The 24,875-nt window shown below is 39.4% G+C and overlaps 4 protein-coding genes across 8 annotated transcripts in view; 3 read left to right on the top strand and 1 right to left on the bottom strand.

Annotated features, from left to right (window-relative positions):
- Positions 1 to 585: 585 nt before the first annotated feature.
- LOC135485307 (NPC intracellular cholesterol transporter 2-like) lies at positions 586 to 3,698 on the top strand. The gene is made up of 4 exons (XM_064767180.1): positions 586 to 805; positions 1,050 to 1,148; positions 1,510 to 1,685; positions 2,273 to 3,698. Exons 1-4 carry the CDS (start codon positions 616 to 618, stop codon positions 2,357 to 2,359), a joined length of 552 nt encoding a protein of 183 aa, XP_064623250.1. The 5' UTR covers positions 586 to 615; the 3' UTR covers positions 2,360 to 3,698.
- A 2,857-nt stretch (positions 3,699 to 6,555) lies between these two features.
- On the bottom strand, positions 6,556 to 13,183 carry LOC135485304 (sorting nexin-6-like). Of its 2 annotated transcripts, XM_064767178.1 has the most exons (14): positions 13,165 to 13,183; positions 13,026 to 13,070; positions 12,578 to 12,610; positions 11,619 to 11,723; positions 11,268 to 11,378; positions 10,881 to 11,002; positions 10,484 to 10,607; positions 10,171 to 10,266; positions 9,797 to 9,902; positions 9,243 to 9,318; positions 8,797 to 9,019; positions 8,497 to 8,560; positions 8,201 to 8,286; positions 6,556 to 7,793 (listed from the first exon to the last, which is right to left on the bottom strand). In XM_064767178.1, exons 1-14 carry the CDS (start codon positions 13,168 to 13,170, stop codon positions 7,740 to 7,742), a joined length of 1,251 nt encoding a protein of 416 aa, XP_064623248.1. In that variant the 5' UTR covers positions 13,171 to 13,183; the 3' UTR covers positions 6,556 to 7,739. The 2 variants fall into 2 exon arrangements, with proteins under 2 accessions (XP_064623248.1, XP_064623249.1); XM_064767179.1 differs by lacking the exon at positions 12,578 to 12,610 and having other exon boundaries at positions 13,165 to 13,176.
- A 203-nt stretch (positions 13,184 to 13,386) lies between these two features.
- LOC135484960 (uncharacterized) lies at positions 13,387 to 16,025 on the top strand. Its single transcript, XM_064766677.1, has 5 exons — positions 13,387 to 13,614; positions 13,880 to 14,631; positions 14,845 to 15,061; positions 15,305 to 15,437; positions 15,687 to 16,025. The coding sequence occupies exons 2-5, from the start codon at positions 13,902 to 13,904 to the stop codon at positions 15,828 to 15,830; spliced, it is 1,224 nt and encodes a 407-aa protein (XP_064622747.1). The 5' UTR covers positions 13,387 to 13,614; positions 13,880 to 13,901; the 3' UTR covers positions 15,831 to 16,025.
- Positions 16,026 to 16,578: 553 nt separating this feature from the next.
- Positions 16,579 to 24,875, top strand: part of LOC135485303 (centrosomal protein of 170 kDa-like) — a 33,754-nt gene continuing 25,457 nt past the window's right edge. For 3 of the 4 annotated variants that reach the window (XM_064767176.1, XM_064767175.1, XM_064767174.1), the window contains exon 1: positions 16,580 to 16,693. The gene's annotated coding sequence lies outside the window, so the exon portion shown is untranslated. Of the gene's footprint in view, positions 16,694 to 24,875 lie in introns of all 4 variants that reach the window. The other variant, XM_064767173.1, reaches the window with a different exon arrangement.

Below are 24,875 nucleotides of genomic sequence, written 5' to 3'. Positions count from 1 at the left end.
TTTAAATTTCTTGTAATAGCACCTTTTGCCTCAAACCCCTGTGCGGAATAGGGCATGTATGATTTTGAAGTTAATCCAACCGTGAATGCATTTCTTCTGAAACACCCTGTCACCATAGCGTAGGCTTGAGTGTTGCAAAAATTTAGAAAAATCGACGAGGACACGCTTAGTGTAGGTAACCTCGCCCTATCCGCCACGCAGCGGAGGGTCGAGAAGGCCACGTTGATTTACCCGAGGTTAGCCATACATTTTCAGTGCATACAGAGGATGCACTGTCCATACCGAGCGCTCTGGTATTGCTGACTATTCATTTGGTTCGAGGTTACCCATCGGAAGCCGCGCCCCCATATCTGGTTCATGACGAGTGCAATGCCGTCAAGTACCAGTCTCTGTAATGAGTGAATGGAGGAGACTGGTGAAAGAGTATAAAATTTAAATTTAAGTAAACCTAACACAATATATAAGCGATGACAAAATGGAATACTTTATATTATTAAAACTAAATGATGAGCACAAATGTAGGGCCTATCTCTGTTTTGTATTCAAATTCTTTGTTTTCCTTTGCAACATGGAATCAGCCCACCAAATCATGTGACACATGACATGTGACTCAAAATGGTGAATGGTCAACAAGGAAATTCCTCAATCATGAAGAACTTTTCGTGCAGTTTGCTGCTAAAGCAGTCGATCCTCTGCTTGATTGTCGTCATTTCCACACTTTCCTCCATTTCCTGCAACCGACTGAAGTTTGTTCCATCCCATGCTACAACACCTTTATACGAAGATTGTGCAAAGGCTCCAAAACGTGAGTAGCCTACTGAGTTGAGTAGAATCGAATGTACTATAGTATAGTGTACATGACTACATAGTATATTCATACTACATGTAAATGTCTTTGTCAACCTTGTGTCTTCAAGGACCGTCACATTGGCCAAGGAATTCCTTGTAACAGCTGACTTGTCTTTTTCCCCTGTATCTGATGTTTCTTACTAAGATTCTTAGGAGTTGTGTTCTGTGTATGTTCATTTTCAGAGATTATCTTTTTTTAGACTCAACAATAAAGAATGTCATCTTCAATGCCTTACCAGGCCAGGCTTGCAAGCTAAAGAAAGGCACAAATGCGTCAATCGAAATTGACTTCATTTCAAGTAAGTTGTTTTAAAGCTATTTTCTCAGTCAGTCGATTCAGAATTTGGCGGTAATGTTATGAATGGCCACTTAGTATGTCTGTTGGCAAGCCAAGGAGATCATCCAAGTCTCCAATCTGGTGAAGAAAGATGGCGGCAGAAAATGTGCTGTAGTGTATAGAGCTTTTGCTATCTTATCAAACTTGAATAATGTTTTACCTCTCTGCAAATTTTCTGATGCTTCCCAAAACGCGATGTCTAAAAGATCGAGATAATTTTTTACAGACAGCAAGATATCAAAGCTTTTATATCTGTGGAATTCTTTAACAAGTCACAATGCAGAGATTTCGGTTCTAGAGCTAATCGGTTTACCTCCTTTCAGATGAGCAGACCAATACAGTAAAGGCCATTGTCCATGGTATCATTAGAAGCGTTCATATTCCCTTCCCGATACCCAACAGCAATGGGTGTAAAAACTGTGGTCTGACTTGTCCACTCAAGAAAGGAACGTCATATTCATACAAGACTAGCATTCCTGTTAGATCTGTTTATCCTGATGTAAGTTCTCCCTCCTCCCTTATGACGACAATATTTGGCTAAACTTTAGAATCCCCGATCGGAAATGACGTAGTTTGATCGCATTCAACTATAAATCCATTGAACAGTGGTGCTTGGTTAGTCAACCGATGACCTTTTTTTGGGGTGTGATCGGGGATTCTAAACTCGTTCCCAATATTTATTTGTCAAGCAACAAAGTGTTATTGTTATTCCAGCATATTTGCGAAGTAGTCTTGTGGTCATCTTAAAACAGACTTATGTCTTAATGAAAAGGAAATTGATGCCAATGAGTTCGCCTCTCCACCACCAGGGGTGTCCGAATTCAGATTCTCCACAAGTTTATCAGTCATTTGTAATCTATATAATCATAATTGACCTCCTGTAAGCCAAGAACGTGGTCGTCTCGATCGACTTGTCATTTGTCTTGCCCCGAGTGCGGAATTTGACTGCCTTCGACTTAATCTTCTTCAAAGAGTGTGAATGTCGTACACTGAATTATTCTACATCTATCCTGCTAGTCCATCTTTGAAGCAATGCAAACATAAATAATTTATCTAGTAATTCGTACTATTTCTTGTTTATTTCAGCTTCAACTTGTAGTACAATGGGAACTGATGGATGACAACAATAACCAGCTTGTCTGCGTCGTGGTTCCGTGTGACATTGTCGACTAATCTTTTGTCGTTAATGCCACGAATGGTTCTCCCAATTTCCATTGTTAACAAGTAAGACTACAGGCAGATTGAAAAAGTTTTTCTCAATGTCTTCACATGGGCAATTCCAGCATCGTGGATAGTGAGAGACATGTTTACAGTAATATGAATGTTATGCACTGTGTCCAAACCTTACTTGTCAGTGAATGTTACATCTTTTATGGCTCTTACCTGTTAAAAATACCTGAAATTGTCCATAATCTTCTCTATAAATATCCAGGTATTGCAAATCTCAAATTTCTTCAAAAGCACCTGTAATCCTTTGAATGAGATGTCTCCTATATTCAGCTTCTTGTATACCTTATTTCATTCTAGAGTAATCTTAGCAAATTCAATATATGCCCTTTGAGAAACAGTTGAGCTTAATATTTCATATCTCAAAATGTAAACACATACTCATCACTGTCGTTATGAAATGAAGGCAAGTGTCTTTGAAATAGGGACTTGCAGCAAATACAACTGCCCAACTCTTTCCTTTCTTGTGCAGTCCTGAAATTTGTATTTTGTATCTTCTGACCAAAAACTAGGATTCTCTTTTGAGTTATCATGGAATGAAATGAAAGTATGTTATTTGAGCTTGAAACTGCACTGCCAATTTTTAGATTTCTGTACAACTGTGTACTTCATCACGTTCTTCATCTCACTTATTCTCCACAGCTTGATGCAACTTGCACGTTAGGGATTAATAATAGCTCAACATTCACGACACTCAAAATCTAGAAAACATCTTTTGCAGCTTATTAGCTTGAACAGTAGAACTTGCAGATAATTTATTAAAAAACCAGGTGGTGTGTTGAGTATTGAGGCCTGTCGTCATGAAGTAAGGGCACTAAGTTGAATAGAGAGCCCCGCCCCTTGGTTTCATACCATGTTGAATACACTTGTAACAGTCCTTGTATCGCACGACTTCCTGGACAACTTCCCAAGTATAAACATTTCCAGAGATTATTGTGACTGCTGCCTACGAGCGTTTTTCTTCTGATTGTTCAGTTACTGATCACAGGTCCCTTGATGCTGCACTAAGAATATTTATCTGGTTTGTACCATTGTAAGTTTTAGAACACAGTCATGATAGTTATTGTTGTTTTTTATGCGGTCATGTAACATTGGCATCTTGCGCAGTCATGAACAGTATTTAGAATGAATGTCATTGTATGGAGATGGTTGTATTGTATTTGGGAAGTTGATCCATTGCATATGACCCTATATTCAGGTTTTGTACAAACCTCATTTGAATTGTATGCGTAGACTATTTGTAAAGTGTGTCTTTTATACAGCAATAAAATTTTGAATAGAATAATTTTTGTCTTCAGTGTCGTATGTTATCCTCTCTGGCTGAGGGCTGGACGTCAAATATTAGATCACAGTCTCATGTCTCTGACAAGACGCTGTTCTCTCTGGCTGAGGGTTGGACCTCAAAGATTAGATCAGAGTCTCATGTCTCTGACAAGACGCTGTTCTCTCTGGCTGAGGGTTGGACCTCAAAGATTAGATCAGAGTCTCGTGTCTCTGACAAGAAGCTGTTCTCTCTGACAGAGGGCTGGACCTCAAAGATTAGATCAGAGTCTCATGTCTCTGACAAGACGCTGTTCTCTCTGACAGAGGGCTGGACCTTAAAGATTAGATCAGAGTCTCATGTCTCTGACAAGACGCTGTTCTCTCTGGCTGAGGGTTGGACCTCAAAGATTAGATCAGAGTCTCATGTCTCTGACAAGATGCAGTTCTCTCTGGCTGAGGGTTGAACCTCAAAGATTAGATCACAGTCTCATGTCTCTGACAAGACGCTGTTCTCTCTGACAGAGGATCGGACCTCAAAGATTAGATCAGAGTCTCATGTCTCTGACAAGACGCTGTTCTCTCTGACAGAGGATCGGACCTCAAAGATTAGATCAGAGTCTCATGTCTCTGACAAGACGCTGTTCTCTCTGACAGAGGATCGGACCTCAAATATTAGATCAGAGTCTCATGTCTCTGACAAGACGCTGTTCTCTCTGACAGAGGATCGGACCTCAAAGATTAGATCAGAGTCTCATGTCTCTGACAAGACGCTGTTCTCTCTGACAGAGGATCGGACCTCAAAGATTAGATCAGAGTCTCATGTCTCTGACAAGACGCTGTTCTCTCTGACAGAGGATCGGACCTCAAAGATTAGATCAGAGTCTCATGTCTCTGACAAGACGCTGTTCTCTCTGACAGAGGATCGGACCTCAAATATTAGATCAGAGTCTCATGTCTCTGACAAGACGCTGTTCTCTCTGACAGAGGATCGGACCTCAAATATTAGATCAGAGTCTCATGTCTCTGACAAGACGCTGTTCTCTCTGGCTGAGGGTTGGACCTCAAATATTAGATCAGAGTCTCATGTCTCTGACAAGATGCAGTTCTCTCTGGCTGAGGGTTGGACCTCAAATATTAGATCAGAGTCTCATGTCTCTGACAAGATGCAGTTCTCTCTGGCTGAGGGTTGGACCTCAAATATTAGATCAGAGTCTCATGTCTCTGACAAGACGCTGTTCTCTCTGGCTGAGGGTTGGACCTCAAATATTAGATCAGAGTCTCATGTCTCTGACAAGATGCTGTTCTCTCTGACAGAGGGTTGGACCTCAAATATTAGATCAGAGTCTCATGTCTCTGACAAGAACATCATGGTCTGTGGCTTCTCTTGTCTCTGATACACGATTAAGAACGCAGTTGTCTCCTATTTTAGGGTTATACCTCTATAACATATGTAACTACAGGGCCTACTTCCTTGTTCAATATGATGTGTTTTCCAATGAAGATTCCTCATACACATGATTCAGCGAGATCATCTGATAACAAAAGGACACAATGCATTATTGCTGTTCATGTCAATCGATCATATCCTGCCCGTTATCAATGGGTGAACTTCAATCTCATGCAGTTAGAGTGACCTAAATCCAAACATCATTATCCCACGGATCATGCAATACTTTGTTAACCCTTGGATGGGCCTTGTTGTCAGAATAAATGGCTTAGGACAGTGCCAAGGCAGCCAATATCTGTTGTCCTCTAAACTTGACCATGGGAGGGGTATTTGGGGTCAGTTTGCAACCTACACATTGTACTTATTCACAATGAATTGTGGGACCATAATTTAATTGTCCAAAACAGGGACTCTGATGATCCAGATTCTGGAACGTAGTTAAGAAATGAGCCGAACCAAACGAATTCTTCTGTCATTAAATTTATTCACAGTAGTGAAGACATGCATGCCTTGCACCATAAACAAGATTACAACATATCGATGTGATTTGGAATTGAGAATGAAGACATTTTCATTCCCTGAATTGACATTCGCGGATCATAGCACAAGAAATTTATACACCTATTTAGGTTGCACTTACATACATATGATTCAAACATCCGCATAGCTAATTCTCCTCATAGTGACATTGACTGATGGCCAGGGTATTGAAAATGAGTGCACATTGTATACCTACTAGGTAGGCTATTAATCAAATGAAAACATGAAGACAAAGTATAAAAGAATAGACATTACATTGGTCCCAAAACCCCACTAACGCTGTACCTTGACTGAAACCAAAATCTGGAAAGAAATGATTAGAAACTTTCAATCTACATGTATATTATTAGAATAACCCAAGATACCCTGAATGATAATTTGACCATTTTTCTTTGACAAACATAACCAAGGATAAACAAAGATTGGTACATATCTTAGCCATTCTTTTAGAATTGATACATGATCAGTTTGTAAACTCATTAGTTTTAAGTAGATTGGCAATCAGATATTAGGTTATCTGCCATAGCATATCAAGTTCACAAGAATTTCCTTCAAACTAGTTTACAAAACCATACAGTGAGAAATCATTGTAAAACAGTACATGCAGATCTGGCCAGTGATCTAAATGTACAGGTTACGAATTGGGGATTGTACATTATGTAATCACTTTACTCGAAGCCAAACTCAAACTCACTTTTGGTGAAAAATCAAGTCAGACATTGGCACAATTTTCTAGACAGATTAGCACATTGGACCTTTCAACACACAGTCTAAAAAAGCAGAAATAGTACTAAATCAATCTTAAATAAGTGTTAATTGCAATTTATTTAGTTACATAATAATGTGTTTCACTGAAAACTGTTATTTAAATACTTGCACTAGTACCCCCCCCCCCCCCCCCAGCATCATCCATGCAGAAGCCAAAAGCATTGAAACCTGTCAAAGACTTTTCCCGGGCAACCCTTATCCATGCACATCATCATACTCTATCAAGCCCGATATGTAATGGGTGAAATGCAGTAGTTAGTACAACAATGTCTGGCCAAACTGCACCATGTCAAAGTGACATCACACTGGAACACCATATTCAGTTTTGTTTCTGTGGATGTGGATAACGAAATCTTTGGACAGCCAGCTGCAGTGGGTCTAGGCTTAATCAGACTTAAGGTAACATGTGTGAAGTCAGCAGGAGGACTAGCAATGTTTCATTAATATTAAATATTTACAATAGTTTGATAGACTATGATTCCATTGGAGGATTTTTGGGACAGTGATCAAGATCAGTAAACAGTTCACCTTCAAATAGACAGGAACATTAACATATGAAGTGGACATATTTTCATGTGGAATTAGAGGAGTGGTCCATAAACTGGCATGATGATAACTCCCTGAAAGATTCTTTCCTTCAAGTGACATGTGGCACTGGACTACACAAGTCCACATTCACAACTGCCTTGGAAGAATGATGATTGAAATGTGTATTACTGTGACCATCAAGGTCGACCAACTCACTCGACTTCATCACTGCCAGTGCTACAACTAATCTACTGTATGAAAATAAATTGTTAAAATACACCATCTTATAAGATAACTTAAATCAACTAGCCACAACTGAAGAGCTCATTCGAAAATGTGTCACCTTCTACACATCTTATCACATTTCTACAAAATTATCTCTTTTCAAGCTATACATGACTACTTGTGTAAAGCTACATGGTGTACCAAAAACATGCTATGACCGAACACTGCCAAGCACAAGGTAAAAGGTTAAGGAATCTTCAAAACAAATCAAGCTTTCAATAACATTGGTCGAAACCAACCATAGGTAACCAACACTAAACAAATTTCTGGTACACCCTGTAATTAACACATGATAATTCCTTCTTCCTTTTCTACAAAATGGCTCACACTTTATCAAGTTCCAAAGTTCTTTTTCTTCCAACACTGCAAAAACAAAGCTGGCATGCTTTGCTAAATAACTTTTCTCAGTTCCAAATGGTTGCCAATTGTTCTCTGAAGCGAATGTATAACACATGCTCCGTAGAAACCACAGTAACATCTCCATACACTGTACAGTTAGAACTCCTCCTTCAATGATGTTATGCAATTTCGCAGCAGTTGCATTTGAGCCTGTGGAGAAAAGGAAATAAAGATCATTAAGATTATTATGACGACTGAGCATAGGGAGCCCGGGGCGTTGTGGCCAGAGTGCCAGATTCGTGACTGAGAGGTTGTGGGCTCAAATCCTTTCTGAGGCACCTTAGTTCTATTTCATTAGAGTTTGAAGTTTAAGTGAGCGTTTAAGAGTTCCTCTTTTGCATTCCCCGAAATACAGTATTAAGGATTGACAAAGCTCTGTCTCTGTCTATATAAGAAACAAACTTTAACATAGGATGCAGGGATGGCATTCTCTCGGAGTCCTTCCCACATGTTTGCTGATGAAAAAGCATATGATCACTAACAAAGCTTGAAGTAAAAAGTTCCAGTTAAGAAGAATCATCAACCTCAAAGGAATGTTAGTATTGCTTTTGTCCTACCTTGGCGTGCTTCAACTCTAATTCAGCTAAATCTATCATATTCTTTCTGAAGTGTTGGATTCTTCTGGCCTTAAAGTCTGTCAGTTCTGAAAGAAAAATATGGACAATGAAAATCTATAGCAAAGCCTGTGTATACAACTCATCATAGTATTCAAGAGCTGCTATTTTCAATCAACTCAAATTGTTTTTGGTCAAATTTTCCAACCCAAAATGAAACCAATTTGATTGGTAATTTCCACATAAATAGCGTAATTAGGCAAACAGAGCTCTAACAACCATTTCCTCTCAATACAAACCTTGTTTTGCTGTCTCTGAAATGCTTTCAAATTTTTCACAAGAGGCTTGCTGGGTATTTTCAGCCTGTAAAGAGATAGAATGGAGTCAAGATATCTTGACTGGTCAAGGTTCCAAAAGAAACTATTAAGGCTGATGCCAACTTGGAAGATACAAAGGCATGACTTAATAAGAAATAACTGCCTTTTGACATTGCTGTCATTGTTACTTATCACCTCTTCATGTGGATGGCATCTTTTGCCGATACTCAATAATCAATTCAGCAAGAAAAGGAGCTTTTGGAGCAAAAAAGTTCTGCTCACCAACTGTACATCTTTGTTCTTTGACCTGGCCTTATCTAATGCTTTATTGGCATTTTCATAATCGGCTAATGCACGACTTCTTCTGTATAGTAGTGCCTTGGCAGCGGCGGAATCTCTCATGTAGTAGCGCAGTGTGTCGGAGAGTTTTAGATCTTCGTCCGATGCAACACGACCCTCTAGTTTCCTTGCTTTCTCAAAACATTCGGCTATTCGGTTAAAAAATCTGGAAACAGATGCAGAAACTTTAACACGTGTCACATGAGAAGAAATATTTTGTCACTGAAAAGCAGTTATGTTTATAGGACACTCCTAAGCATAAGGGACGTCCAACTATCCTCCCTGTGGAGGAATTTCGTTACGCAGATACATGGCCAATATTAGTCCAAACGTGTACCGACTTGGAAATTAGAATCTTCCTTCAAGACAGAAGAACAAACATAACTTACTTGTCTAGTTGTGTATTTTCCAAAGTTGCTAATTGCAAAAGACCACTTGATATTTTAATGTATGTATCAGCTACAGCTGAAAGTAAGAATATTAACAGTAAGAACATTTCTTAGCCATCTGTATTAATGACTATTATAAACCTTACTGCATGTTCCCCTCCCCATCTGTATGACCTACATCTTGTAGGCATTCCAATATTGAAGTTTACGCTATCAGAAACAGTAAGTCTGAAGAATACTGACGCAGCTACTAATTCATGATCATGCTTTAAAGTGAATGTTGTAAACTACTGATCATGCATTGTGCCGAGGATGCAGAGAAGACAAGCATGAGCTCTGCCACTTATATGAAATCTACATGGGATGCTTCTAAGATGCATGCATACACTTTCTAGTTTGGCATGCAGCACCAAAATGGGGCAACGATTCAAAAGGATGAGAAATAACAACAAATCAAGAGCATTATCAGTAGAATCAACCGGAGAAGGCAATTCAATGCACTTTTACACCTGCCCTGACAAGTGTGGCGATCGAGAACTTTGATATAAACTTACACTTATGGACTTTGGTCATTTTATCTCCTTTGGCAGTCGCATCTTTTATCCTTACGTAATATTCGACGAGGAAAACCTTCTGGTGCTCAAAAAATTCATCAACATCCTGTGAAGAGATGAGAAGTTATGACTTACAGGTTGTGCAGAGAAATGATACATAGACAATGCTTAAGGTCTTCATACTTCAAAGCAGCTGGTTGACTGACAGCACAAAATTGTGGCGATGTTATTCAACCCAGACCAATTTTTGACGCATCAATGGAATAACACCATACCAATGAAAAGCTGTCAAGGGTTCTTTTTCCTACTTCTCCGGTTCTACCAGCAAGGCTTCTACATTTCAGAGTTTGTTACGGGGAGATTTAGTAACTAACCTTTTGTCCCGATAATAATACTTCATCTGCTGTTTTTGTGACACTTTTAAGGAATCCACTGAATTTTTCTTTCTTGTTTTTGCCGCGCACACTTAACTGCAAGAGAAGCAACACAATTGATTAAGTTTCACAGGATCAGTGTTTCTTATAACATGGCAAGTAATTTTGTAAAAATAAGAAACATGGCCTTTTTATGATGACCACAAACTGTTTCAATAGTTTTATAGACACAGAAAGACACCAAAGGGTATATCAGCGGAGGAATCAAATAAGAAGGCTATATATAAGGTGTACCGCTTTAAACAATACTCACATCCTGATCATACTCAAGGAACACTCTGAAGTTGACATCTGTCCTCAATACGGGATGGGCAGCCAGCCTCTGCAGGAACACCTCATGCATGGCCACTGTTTTCTTGAATGTTGCTAAGTATTCTCTGAAGAGGAAACAATCAGTCATTTCAAAGACGGTAACACATCCATTTTCCATCATGCCAATCACATCGAGACGATGCAAATAATGGTAACACATCCATATGATGGCCATCTCTTATTAGCCTGCGGAGCCAGGTTTTGTGAGAAAATGTGGGCCAAACAGCTAAACTCTGTGGAAACAGAGGAACATGGGGTTACGTGTTGACTTAACTGATGAAATTGGTCAATATATCTATAGACTATTGTTACCGTTGAAGGGAAAGAAGAAGACTCACGCTTCTAATTCCTGTTTCATCTTTGTGAATTCCTCTTTTGTCATTGTCCCCTCTCCTTCTCCAAGCTTCTGTAGCTTCTCACGTGAATTGTCGAAGTCAGGACGTGGAGGTGCAGGTGGAATCTGCAACCAAAAAAACGATGTACAAAATGCGACAAAGTATTCATATCTCTAAAATCTTTAAGATTAATGAGAATACAAGGATAAGATCAATGAAAGGTATGGGTAGACACCCGAAAAAGGTAGACAGTTCCTTTATGGAACACCTGTGGAAAACCAGGATTTAGACCAAGTTTCCACCATACCGTTATTAGCATGAAGAGCAAACTGTCTGGCGAATAGTTAAATTTTTATGTACTCTGATTTGACTCGACAGACTTGTACTTACAATGATTCCAGCATAATCTTCATTCTCAACATAACGGTCGTGCAACCAGATGAATTCCTCATGTTGACGCACAACTGAAAACTCAGATTCACGGAAATCTGGCAATGTGGTCTGAAACAAAAAGCTATTGTGATGCACAAGTCACTCAAAATCTTGGCATTCAGAATGTGACATTTCGGAAGCAAACACACCAAAAAATCGGCGGTACTGCTGCTCTGCAAATCTATGTTCCTGACAAAAACTTCCTTCAGCTCAGATTTGTCCCTTTTTTGTCCGAGCCTTAGAAACTGATTTATGCATTCGAAATATGTGCATTTGAGTAAAAATCTTTGTAACATGTCATCAACTCACCTTGGTATGAACTGTAAACTTGACCTTGTCCCGCTCACTCAAGGCGTCAGATATGTCAACCATCAACGATGTATCCTGGGAAAGATCAACGGTCTCAGACCGTGGCTGAAATAGCAATGAAGAACACTTGGTGAGAAAAGTCGGTCGCTGAAAAATTTAGAGTGGAGCAGATAACATCTGCTCGAATCAAGTAAGAGGACAGTTGTCTCCCACTTTCCACCAGAGGTGTGATGACTGTTGGATTAGGACAGCAATCAAAACCAACTTGTTCCAGATGAACCAACTCTGGTGACCGGTCGGGGAAAACCATGTACCTTATAGTTACACATGGTGTAATTCATAACTTCACAAACCGGTAACAACAATAGAAAACATACATACATGTACACGTAAATTTTGATATGAAAACATCTACAAAAGGCTACCCATGCATAACAAACAGATTGGTTGAACAATCAATAAAGTTGGTTTTAAGTGCAATAAAGATTTTATAAGTTGAAATTTTGCATTCAACAAGCTAAAGAGCCGTGTAGTGTAAACATGTCAGCATTACTTTCTAATCAATTGAATAAAACTACCATACAAGCATGCCATGGACAGTTACATACTGTAGATTGAAGACAATCAAGATGGCTTTGACACTATGTGATGTCCCAAATGCGACATTCTCCCTGTTTTTGTGTGACTAATGGGTCACTTCTCTTGTCCCTCATTATACATAGCTAGGCACACATGTACCGGTTGAAGAAAAAGACCAGAATACCACCACATGACAAAAGAATGATAAACTTAAAAACTAAATTCACTAGAACGGAAGACTTACTAGGAATCACGACACAAAATTCACAATGCTTTTGATCATGCAAATATTATGTCATGCTTGGGCGTGCCAGAATTGGTATGGAACATGACATGGGAAAAACTACTGATTTTTACAGGTTGGATTCACAAACACTTACAGAGCCGAGCGTAATCCTACGACTGCGGGTTGGCTGGAGGAATACAAAAGAATTTAAATTGCTTCAAAGTTATTCACGATCACTTATTTTTTTTATCACGAAGGAGGACAGCGTTCACATTCACATACCCAGCGCGGTAGGCCTACTATACTAGTATACTGGCTATACTTCTACTACCGGTATAATATTGTATGTATAATGTTTAAATGTAGGCCTATACGAAGGCTACCTGTTTTACAACTGAGAACTGTGTCAACTGAATGTTTTCAACCAAAAATGTCTGGGCCTGGGTGATCATGATTTCATGACTGACTACCTTTTGACTAGGTCAGTTTGGAGCACAGAGTACTGCTGGAATTTTTGCTTTAAGTTTTTTTGATAAAAACTAAACAGCAGAACTCCAACCATTAATTCAAGTACAGAAAAATCAATGAACACACATGCTAACCTTATCGCGGTCATCTCCAAGGAGATCGGGGCTATCGGCTCCGTCCTGCAAAATACAAATAGATGGTTTTATTGACTGTTTAGAGGGGTAAATCGGAAAAAAATAAACTGCAACAGGAAGAAATTCCCAGCACACCCACCATCATGGCTGCGGTTATGGATCACGTGATCTGGTTATAAACTCTCTATACTCAAGATAAAAATCCCTCTATATATTACTTCAGTTACAAAAATCCAAACAAAAAGTATAGTTTTTATCCAAAAATTTTAAATAATTAAGAGTCAATCAAGAAAAAAAGCTATTCTTAGCAGAAAAAATAGAAAACAAATCCCTTAGTCTACTGCCTTTGAGATTACAAAATGTCAGCCCCCAGGTCCTAAAAAAATTTATGTGAAAATATTTTTGACGGTTTTGTGACTTAAATGCTCAATGACAATAAAAAAATGTGCATGTTTATGATTCCTCCACACCTTAACTTCAGAATAAGAATAATTTCAATTTGTTTTTCGGTTTAGATATTGATTTATTTGGCGATTCATTTTCGCCCCTATGTTTCACATGCATCAATTGTGTATGGCCTTTGTATACAGTAAGTCCCAAAAAAGTGTCATCTTGTGATCTTTCCTTGTCGAGATGAGAGATATCTTTAACAAGTGGCTATCTTCATGAAGCCAGCCCCAGAGTCTAACAAGTAGACCTTGGTTTGGATGGGGTTCCACCCCTTACCACCACTGTTACGGGCCGTCGCAAGTGTTGGAGTGGAAATATTTGTCAAGTTTATGTTTTCAATTAGCGAAAAACTTCATCTGTTTAATGCAACAGGGTCATCTTGAAACTATTTGTTCTGTTTTCAGAAAAAGATAAAGCATCTCCAAGATGAAGAGTTTGCTTCGGCCCTCATGTGTCATACACAGGTGGTTCCTTGTGAGCCGTCGAGACATTAAAACCAGCCCACCTTTAAGTACCAGGAGTTACAAAAATAAAAACAAGAAAGAGCGATCTAAGGTTGCGGACAATATCTATCGATTCAATCAGGAGTCATTGGTTTTGTTTGGACCTGTACAGAAGCGCTTGACTGAGTCTGGGCCAGTCAGCACAGATCGAAGTAAAAGAAGAATCCGAAAACCTCTTGTGGAAAAAGAGCCAAATATTGATTATGACATTGAGGAAGCTGAAAAGCTTGTTGGAGATGAACAAGTTGACTTTACTGAATGTGTTGATGAAGGAATGTATAGGACAAGTGCTGGAACCATTACCAAACATAAGTCACTATATTCAAATGGAAAAAAGGATGCTTTGCATAAAAAGATTATTGAAATCAATTCTGATAGCTCCATTAAATCTGGAAACTCAATGGACACCAAGATTCCGAAATCGAAATCTTCTGATTTACTCAATGGAATTTTGGCTGCTTCTTTTTTACCTGACACAAATGAACTAATGATTTGTGATTCAATGATCAAGCTTATTGGTGATGTAAGAACTCCTAGCGTCAGTACAATCCTGAATGAAACTATGCCGGAAGAATCGAGGAGGCTTTTGGAAAACTGGAAAAGAAGGAAAATAGCAGAGATGGGGTTAGAAGCATTTGAAATTGAAATGGATGGTGAGTTTACTTGGAACCATAAGAGAAGTAGACGTGGAGAACTAAGTTCTGCACTTTTTGAGGTTTGGTTCGCCTAAAAACTATGGTAAACCATTGTACCCATAGTTGTCTCTCTTGGACACTGCTAGTATGTATTGTGATCACCTACAAATTGTTGATTCTGGGATGACTGGAGGTTCTTCCTTGTAACATTTTCTTTCTCTATGTGTCTAGGTATCAGAAGGAGAGGCCAAGATCTCCATCTCAGCATAGAGAACACCTTGAAGGGTGTGCCGGTATCTGATTTGACAATCACAACAGAGATGGAGGGATTCTGGGAGAGTATCCAGGACGTCCTGTGCGATGTCAAAGATCTGGCCGTCACTGAGGCAAAAATACTGCATCCTACCCTTCATTATGCTGGCCGGCTGGATTGCATTGCTATGTACAAGTAAGCACTTGGTTTACTTTTTTATTCATTGTATTACAATTCGATGCGTTGAACTCACCTTTGAAACTGTAAAGGTTACACATACCAGTTGTGGTGTCGTGTGACAATCTAAAAGAATCCAATTCTGATTTTATACTGCGCCCTTCTTTGGGACGTTATGGTTCACTCTTGAGGACAGCTGTTAGCCACGTACAGGGCCTGTGATAGCTCCTCTGAAGTATCCTTATTGCAATTTTTGTTCAGGGGAAACTTGTGTCTGATAGACTGGAAGACATCAGCCAAGAAGAAGAGGAAGTTAGAGTTTACATATGACAACCCTTTACAGCTTGCTGCCTATGCTGGGGCAGTTAATGCAATGGACTCATTTGACTACAAGGTAGTTCATTAGTATCCTAGGCCACTAGGCCAATAAGCCCAAAAGGCACCTAGGCTAACATGTAGTTGCACGTAAACAAATGCTTACCTCGCCTTTGAGGATGAATGCTCTATAGAGAGTAACACCTCCAAGTACAGGAAGACGAAAGAATCTGTTTTTGTCTCTGGCTCATGATTTGGCATGAAATATGATGCTGTTCTGTATATGAGTTCTAACCCCAAGTGCAGCTTTCATTTATCTTATTTTTAGATCAAGCATGCTGTGTTGGTGATGATGTATCCCGATGGTTCGCCTGCTCATGCTCATCTGATGTCAGTGGATGTTCTGGAGAAGTATTGGAGGATATGGCTTCAGAGAGTGAGGCTATACTGGAAATTAAAACAAAAACTTTAGCGCTTGTTATGTTTTAAGATATTCTTTCAAAGATATTCTTATGGATCATCTGCAGTTAAATTACCCCTCTGGGTTGTTCGCACCTCCCAATCCTCCCCAACGCATGCGATGTTGGTTTTGACTAGTCTTTGCTTACAGCAATCATGTTTCTTGTGAATGTGAATAAAGACACAATGTACCCATAGTTTTGGTGTACTACGAATATTTTGCCAATGTTTCTTCATTACCTGTCCCTGAAAATTATCACCCCTGTCTACTCAGCTACATGGTTGTCTGTACTGGACAGACTCGAGGAAAGAAAGTCTGAGTGCTCTAGCATTATGTGGGAACATGGATTGGTTGTCGTATAAACATGTGTTGTGGTCTCATCAGGTACTTAATGACAGCACAAAGGCGACTCAAAACTGTCTTAGTTTAGTTGACTTAGAGTGGTTGTGACGTCCCTACATTGCCCATTGATTCATTTTGATAGGCTCCAGCAGGACTTCAGATCTACCATTGTACCCACTTTTACTATCATGTCGCACGATACTGTGGGCCGGCTCAGGCTATGACAGACACAAGCCAAACACTACCTTAAAATCTGAGACGCACGTGCATAACACTACTGTCGCAATCAACTGGGAAATTGTAGGGTACGAAAGGTCAAGTTTGGACGAGTATAGGGTACGAAATGTCACATCAGTTGTCTTCGGCGAGTCTACGGCAGGTTGGGAATCCGACACATTTGCAAAGAATAAAGATATGAATAAAAAATGTTGATAAATTTTGTGGATTTTACGATGCAATATTATCCCAATCAAAGCTTGATTTCGTGCGGTTTAATTCACCTTTCTTCGATTTTCTACACATAGGAATACTCGGTAAGTCATCATCATTATTTACGGTCAATTCTAACAATTTTTAGACCGTTCTAAGGTCAATAAAGTGTGGTGGAATGTCATGAATGAAGGGGTGTCAACCTATGGCAATGTACTGCTGATGTATGGTGAATGTTCAGTTCACACCGTCTAAACGCAGTACTGAAAAATGTGCAGCCCAGGCTTGCATTGCACTGTCTGTCAGTGTCATTTCATTCTTGCTTGTTTTCGTATTATGTTGGGCTGCTGAGCCCATTTCCTGTGGCTCATTAGTACCTTTTATGTCGGTGAGAAGTTTGCCCTCTTGGGTCTTGTCTTATTTGCCGCTGTTTGTGTTTTAAACTGTCACTATAGCAATGGCATAACCCGTGGTGTGCGTCGGTTGAGGTGCGGGCATATTGGTTTAAAGTGCTTTTGAAAAGTCAGGGTCTGTGAAGGGGGCACACTTTCGGAGGGTTGTTGCAGTGACTTTGCAAATGACAACTGTCAGCGAATCGTTTCCCTATTGTTTGCACTTATATGGTTTCTCTCTCGGTCGAGGCCCCACCGATTACATTCACCGCGGCGCCTGCATGTGATGTCACGTTGACCCGACAGCATCATTGGACAATACGTTGCTAAGTTTGCATAAAATAGAGGTAGCGGTTATGGAGAATATCAATATAATTTAAAACTTAAAATGCTCATCCAGACCGCGAAAAAAGTACTTTTCAAGAAAACTCTTCTGTACCATAAATCCTCAACCTAGATGAAATACTTCCTTAAAGTTTTTAAAAAGTTTTTTGATTTCTGTCATTGAGAATGATATTTCATGGGGCTATTGTTGATATTGACATGTTTGATTTGATTGACCCCATTGACTACTTTGATTGGACATAGTGACAAAGCAGTCTTGAGTAAATTTCAATTGAACTGGGGCGAGTTTAGAAACCGGCAAATTTTCTGTCACAATTTTTTAAATGATTCATTGAATTTACATGTGAGTTTACTTTCTTTTCTATAGTATCTAATAAAATGTCATTTTTGATTATGATCTTTTTGTGTGTGATTTGTATTGATGACACTGTTATTGATGGCTGTATAAAAGTGTGAGATTATTCTACAATGTACGGCAGTTTATTTGCAATATTTGATGTTGGTCTACAAAGTACAAGTACATCATCATGTATTTTGATCAGATCATATGAAGATTATCAGAATACATGACTTTATTTTGTGCTTGATGTTGGTCTGTTGATAAGCGATTTGTTATGGTGTCCAGTTGAACTGTTGATCCTTGAATTCTACATTAGGATTTAGCTGCAAGGGATATAATGTGCCGGAATCTACATTGAGTTGATTTAAAACCTTTTTCTGAAGGACGTTCCAGCATGTATGAGATGTACAATATTGGTGATGGGAAGTGGTCTGCGTCAGATAATACTGTTACAAGTGATGGAGTCCATGTTGAAACTGTTACGAGAAGTCAAGAGATTGAACCGCTAAATGTCACCATTATAGAAAATAGTGACATTTTTTCTTTTGATGAAGGTGTCCGAGGAAATATGTATGTCACAACTCCACCTTGTGAAAGTGGTGGAAAGTCACCATCATTGTCAAATGATTATAAAAACCATGATGGAAAATGTTGTGGACCAGTGTCAGACAATGTCTGTGATGGAATATCAGGGAAGACAGTCACTCAAAAGCAAGAGATGGAGCTGCCGAATGGGAGGCTCATCAACAATTTTCAGGGTTTCGGCAACGGAAAATTGATTGAAATCTTCAATATGAATAAGAAGAGGGAACAGGTCAGTATAGCTTTAAAGAATGTAGGATAACCCCACAACTGTATAGGTCCCTACTGATGACTACACTTTTGGACTGTTGGCATACTTTTAATGGGACTTCTATTCTGCTTGTTAAAAGTGCCTGAATTGGCAAAGCTTTTTCTGTATCAGAAGGCCAACCTGGAGACGAGTGAAAGATGTAAATATTTGGCCACTTAGTTTTGAGCAGCTTGTTCATTTCAATCAACTAAGGATCATGGTAGAAACGGGTAAGATTAAAAATTCCTTCTCAGAATAGTAGGTTCATCAATATTTCTGTGTGAGCAAAGGTGAAAGAAGCTTGTTTCTTGCACAATTGAACTGTCTGCTGGAGGCCTTGTTTTGTGTTCTCTTCGTGCATAGTACATCCTTGCCTCATTGTGCGGTTGTTGAGCATGGTGGCTTGGCCCAAAGGTTGATTTTCAACGGGAACTTCAATGTCAAAACATAAATCCAGTGCATGCCAAATATCGGTCATGGCTTCCTTGGATGGTCTGGCTCATACGTTATTTCTTATCAATTATATCAAGTTTCTACAGGGAACATTGTCATTGATGCACTCTTTCCTAGTAGAAATATCTCTTACCAGTAGGCTACAAATACAATACCACACTGCAGTATCAGTGCAGAATGCAACAGTTACATTATACAATACAAGACAGATGAGTCATGGTGTATGAAGCAACCATCAGACAGGTCCTGGTGTAACCAACGTTGTTCTTTCCCATTGGGCATGTTTGCTATTGATCCTCGGCCATCAGATTGTGACGGCTCATCTTACTCACAGAAACATGTAAAAGCTCTTTATTTTGGCAAGAAATCATGTCCAAGTTCCCCTGGGCTAGATGTGTTTGAAAGTGCACCTGTTTGCCAATTGGTGGCCGTCGTTTACAGATCAGATGGTCTGTTCTTGGTGCTCATCTTGACATGCAAGGCCTCGAGATTGCACAGTCCCTTCACAAGCTGGCTCGCCTGAGTGTTTATAAAGGTGGGGCTAGGATATAGTTGGGTAAAATCAAGCCAACATCATTTGTCATAATCTTGGTCATGTTGATCTAGTGTGTCAATAGTTTATTGGCAATTTGGGTGCTCATGTGAAGATAGTTTAGACCTATGGATTAGTGAGCCAAACCCTTGACAATTCAAGATAGTTGTCTCCATCAGTCTGCATGATGGTGAGAGCCAGAACAGAACACATGCAGATGGATTGATTATTAGGCCTGCATATTATGACCATCTGATATGAAACCATGCTCAAATCAATGACATAAACAGCTGTTGCTCTGATAAAATGCATTTTAAGATGTAGGGAGAAGACATTAAGAATGATGTACATGTACAATGTAGGTACAAATTATTGACATTGTGGTATGTTTGTGACATGTTCAAAATAAGCCAAGGATAGCAGTCAAATGATGTAGGTTCTCCCAACTGTGGACTTTATACATGAACATTTGGCAGACAACATTTTTGCCTTACATTTGTTCACAGACCTATAATTTAGGTCCAATGTACGCATTGTACGGTCGCCCAAACACTCAGTAAATGCTGTAAGGACATGGTCGTTTCTTGTGGATAATTTGATTCTTTGATCCATTTTGACCTGACTAAACTTGTCAAGGGCCACTCCTGTTAAAATTGTGACTTGTTTACTCCTAGTTATTGCTTGTTGAATTCTGAACTTACAGTTACATGGAGGTTTGTCATGTTTGGACATTAGTCAATGTTAGTAGTTCCCCCTGGAAGATTGGACTTCGCAAGCATATATTGACCAAAGATTGTCAGTTAAGTTCAATGTAGATAATGTTGAAACACTGATGCACACATGCATTACACATGCAGTACACACGATGTCACCATTTACAGCTAAATTATTTGTCTGTGATTGATGATATAATCCTGTCCCAAATGTAGAATATTCACAATTATCTTTTCTGGGGCATTATATATAAATTATTAGAAATTTCTCATATATCGCTATTGATAAATGTGCCAATCCAATGTATTGTGAAAAAAATTACATGTTTTAGGAATGTTTGTCAAATAACTATACACTGACGGGAAATATTCCCTTGCCATGCCATGTTGAAAAATCCCACATCAGTTCATTCAGATATCAGTAGATGGCTCACCAGATATCAGTGGCTTTCCTCCCTTCAGTCCTATTACATGCAAGTATGACTGGTTTATCAGAGTGATCATAGATGGAAGTACAGGGCTGAAATGATGAGATCGGTGGTGACAGATGCTTACTTTATAATAAATTTTTTCATTCTTCAGAGTTGAAATTTTTCATAACTTCAAAAAAATTTGGGGGCTGATGATGTTTCTTTGGCACTTTTTGAGCAGAAAAAAAACGAGTGAAAAAAATATTTTGACTTAGAAATTTTTTCATCCTTCAGAGTTGAATTTGTTCATAAGTTCAAAATTCTGAAAAATTTTCAAAGCCGACATTTTTTGGGACTGATGATGATTCTTCATTTTGTGCAGAAAAAATCCCGGGTTCCACTGTATATTCGAAGGAAGGACATACAGAATGGGAGAAATCGGATCAGTCTGCATTGTTCGGAGAAGTGATTGAACATATCCAGAACAGATGCTTTAGAGTTGAGGCTTGATATTCATATATGTTGTCAGAGTGAGTTCTGTTTCGATACTAATTGACACTTGTACAAAAATTTCATGACTTTGGCCCTGGCCTGCATGTTGCGTATAGAATGCACTAGCTCAAGAGGTCTGTGATACTATAGTACAAAGCAAAACTTCATGCAGTTGGAACAACATGAATTTGCAGGGGTTTCCAAGCTATTTGGCTTGACAAATTTTATTATTATTTGAAAAGCCAGGGTTTCCCCCAGAGGGGGGGCAAGGGGGGCAGTTGCCCCCCCTAAATTGTCCAAAAACAGGCAAAATTTGTTGTTTTGACCAGGATTTTCTGCAAAATTATGGTTTTGCCCCCCCTTGAATTTATTTCTGGCAGAAACACTGAAAGCAGTATTGTCGCTTAAAACAAGGTGTGTTCTTGACATATAGCAACATGGATTTATTGCATATTTGCATCAACTGTACAGTTTTAACATTTCGCTGTGAATTGTGTATTTGGAGTTGAAGTCCCGTCACCTGTCCCCTTGACTGTTGGCAACAACTGCCGTTTCTCTTCAATGCGGTTACCCATCATGGGTGCATGGTACAGCACCCCATCGGGACATGTCTTCTTCCAGGATGTCAACCAAGGATCCATTTATACCATCTCACAATCATGCGAGGTACGTCATAAAAACATCTCGGCATTTTACGGCCTTTTTCTGGTAGCTTTTCTGTCTTGAATTGGCTTGTTCTTGTTCAAGTAGATAGTTTATGAAGGAACGTCAAACTTAGCTCCTCTCTCTAAATTGAGTAAATTCAAAATTTGGCATTTGTATGATCTGGCCTCGAGACCTCTGGTATCATTGTTGCTGCTGCGGTTTAAGAAGCCGCTCTGTTGTGATTTCACGACTTTTCAAACTTGATAAACGATAAATCAGATATTTATTTGTTAATGCAATATTTCACGTCAGCCTCCTGATGTCATTGACCATTACTCCCCCATGACGCATACCATTATCACAATACAATTGAATTACTTTCATTAAATGTTGAGGAAAATGATTTTATGTGGTCGTTTGGTATCCTTGGGGAGAGGGCCATATGTCACCAAGATGATTCACCACATACCAGATGTCAACTAGTTTGCCTTGGGTTGACCCTAAAAAGCCAGTGGCATCTTGATCCTATTATTCTAGAACTGTGTTTCAGTTCCTCATAAACCAACAGGATCATTCTCATCCTGGTAAGATGATTCTTGGGTATCAGATTCATCAGGATTCAACTGATCCTAAGTCAGCTGTTGTCCAAGCCTCTAAACAGCTCATCAAGACAGAGCTTATTCCAGCTTCTGAAGCATAAAAACAACTAGGACTAGGAGTAATCACAGGTTAGAACATCTCAGGTAAAGCCTATGTAGTATCCATTTATACTCCTGGGAAATGAGAAACAATTTAGGCCTACGGTAGGTGTCTTGCTGAAGGACACAGAGATTTTGAGATGGCATTGACAAAGTTCTCCAGTCCAAGTGTCCTCACTGGTCCACATGACTATGACAGTCCAGGCCAAGTTGTCAGTTCAAGCTGAGTCACATCCGATACTGTCCACTGCAATCCCAGGCCTTGCATTCAGTAACGCCTAAGTTTATATTTTCGTGTCACATCCAACATGACTCATTCAATGGTTGGTTACGCCCGATATTTTTTCTCAATCAAAACAGTTCCATATCACCTGGAATACGAAGCCTATACCAGCTGGGCTTCAACTTATTGATAAAATGTATAAGCTCTTCATAGAGTATGAGTCATCATGATGTGGAACCCAGAAGCCAGGATGTCATAAAATATGTGCGGACAAGTCCATTGACTGATTGAGGGTGAAGGAAACATTGGTTCATATGTAGATATTGATATTGATTAGAATGGTTAACCACAGGTGTCAATCCATTCATGTGCTCCCTCATGAAGTATCACAATTGATTTCTTGAACAACATGGTCTTTCCATATAACTGCAGAACACTAGAGTCCGTTGCCAGCTCTCTAGGCTGTGCAGCAGTTTAATTTGGCCCCGAATTTGGCAGCAATAACACAATGTATATCAACATCAGCACACCTTTATTTTGCTATTGGCTAAAAGGAAAGTTTTTTGGAATCATCGTACATGTACATGATGTATGTTACCATCCGCCCTGGATGCCAATAACTCCATATCTGTCATTGATCATGCCCCTCCCTATCAATGTGTTCTAAGGTGCCTATACGTAGACTGACCTGCTGAAAATGTCTGATGAAAATATCAGCTGAACACTATTTCTGTTAGTGCTTTTTCACACTAACGTTAAGATCTACCTGTTTCAAAAACATGTTTGAATAGATAGAAAAGATGTCTAAGTATTATCAGAAATCATGTCGTGCTTCCAACAGAGGTATAGATCTGTCATGATCTCCTCACAATGACACACACTGGAGGTGATCACAATACTCCCCTCGGGACCAGTGGTCGCTCCCAGCCGGGAAATTATGCTAATGAATAACAACAAGATCTCTATAGATACAGCGTGTTCAGAGAGAGGCTTGAGGATATCATACAATTCATAAAAACATGAGATGGCGGCCGCATCGTCTGCTTCCAGCTTTGCGCCCGAGAATTTCTCGTTTAATTTTCATTTGAAAAGTGTTCAGTTTTATGAAGTTCAAGGAGGTTGGGATTATCCTTGTAATGTTCCAAACCAGAATATTCATGGGTTCGGTTACAAGCAGCCGTACTCCCAGAAGGTATGTCATCGTTATTTTCAGGCTCCACTGTTGCTTTTGCCTCTAAAAATCAATCAGATCTATCAAGCTATTATTCCGCTCGCCGAGAAATTTATATGGCATGCTTTACCTGTATTCATGCATGTAGAACTTACTATGCCAGCGTGGCAAGCTATTCATTATTTATGCCATTTTGTTGGCAGGAAAATGTATAATTATCATTTTTGACAGCAAAAGTCACAAAGCGACATGTAACAGGATTAAAGAATTCAGGATTTAAAAACATTTTATAGGTCGTATGTACTTCTTAAGTGGTCATGTCACGTTGCAAGGTTTTCATATTCCAGGTGCAATGTATTGATGTTTATTATTGTCTCCAGTTCCAACATTGTAGGACAATCTCAGTTCTATTCAATCCATCATCCAGTTTTAATGAAATCAATAATTCTATTTGATGTATGGGTGGATGTACAGGTTGGTTGCTGGGTGTGACGCGTGGCTGGTGTGGACATTCATGCAATGATGAGAGATATGATCAATGACCATTATAGTGCTAATCCCTTTAGTTAAAGGGGCCGCATGATGAGCTTCATTGTTTGCTGAACAAGTCCCTGCCCCACTGTTGGTGTGGACATTCATCTCATGTTATGACTATATTGTGGCCTTGACCATGAAAAAATGTTAGTTTAGGACAAGAATCTCAGAATTCCCAACACAAGCCTCAAGCTCTTGCTCTACCTTTCCCATGATAAGCCTACTGCTGTTCTGATGCAGGATGTTGATCAATAAAACTAGATGTTCCCCTTCAGCTCTGGTTTATTTCAGGTGATAGATCTTTACTTGATCAGGTTATAGTCAGCTGTAAAATCACTAAGTTTCCTCCGGCATGTCTGGCACAGTATCCCATTTGATGAACTCCAGACATCAGGCCACTCGTTCTTAGCTTCTCTAGTCTGAAACCTTTCCTACTCTTAGTATTGTCAGCACATGAAATCGACCAGTTTCCCCGATGATGGTTTTGGCATGTGAACTGGGGACTC

This window comes from Lineus longissimus, chromosome 3, assembly GCF_910592395.1.
Source record: "Lineus longissimus chromosome 3, tnLinLong1.2, whole genome shotgun sequence".
NCBI classification, from domain to species: Eukaryota; Metazoa; Nemertea; class Pilidiophora; order Heteronemertea; family Lineidae; genus Lineus; species Lineus longissimus.
Note: the sequence above shows the minus strand (reverse complement) of the source record. Positions and strands in the feature narration are given on the sequence as shown.

Excerpts from the sequence above, each read along its gene's own strand:
- LOC135485307 (XM_064767180.1), top strand. The coding sequence starts at position 616 with ATGGTGAATGGTCAACAAGGAAATTCCTCAATCATGAAGAACTTTTCG. Across the intron at positions 806-1,049 it reads TTGTGCAAAGGCTCCAAAAC|ACTCAACAATAAAGAATGTC; the intron begins GTGAGTAGCCTA and ends ATCTTTTTTTAG. Across the intron at positions 1,686-2,272 it reads TTAGATCTGTTTATCCTGAT|CTTCAACTTGTAGTACAATG; the intron begins GTAAGTTCTCCC and ends TGTTTATTTCAG.
- LOC135485304 (XM_064767178.1), bottom strand. Across the intron at positions 9,903-10,170 it reads TATTATTATCGGGACAAAAG|GATGTTGATGAATTTTTTGA; the intron begins GTTAGTTACTAA and ends ATCTCTTCACAG. Across the intron at positions 8,561-8,796 it reads AGAACAAAGATGTACAGTTG|GCTGAAAATACCCAGCAAGC; the intron begins GTGAGCAGAACT and ends ATCTCTTTACAG.
- LOC135484960 (XM_064766677.1), top strand. The coding sequence starts at position 13,902 with ATGAAGAGTTTGCTTCGGCCCTCATGTGTCATACACAGGTGGTTCCTT. Across the intron at positions 15,062-15,304 it reads GATTGCATTGCTATGTACAA|GGGAAACTTGTGTCTGATAG; the intron begins GTAAGCACTTGG and ends ATTTTTGTTCAG. Across the intron at positions 15,438-15,686 it reads TGGACTCATTTGACTACAAG|ATCAAGCATGCTGTGTTGGT; the intron begins GTAGTTCATTAG and ends TCTTATTTTTAG.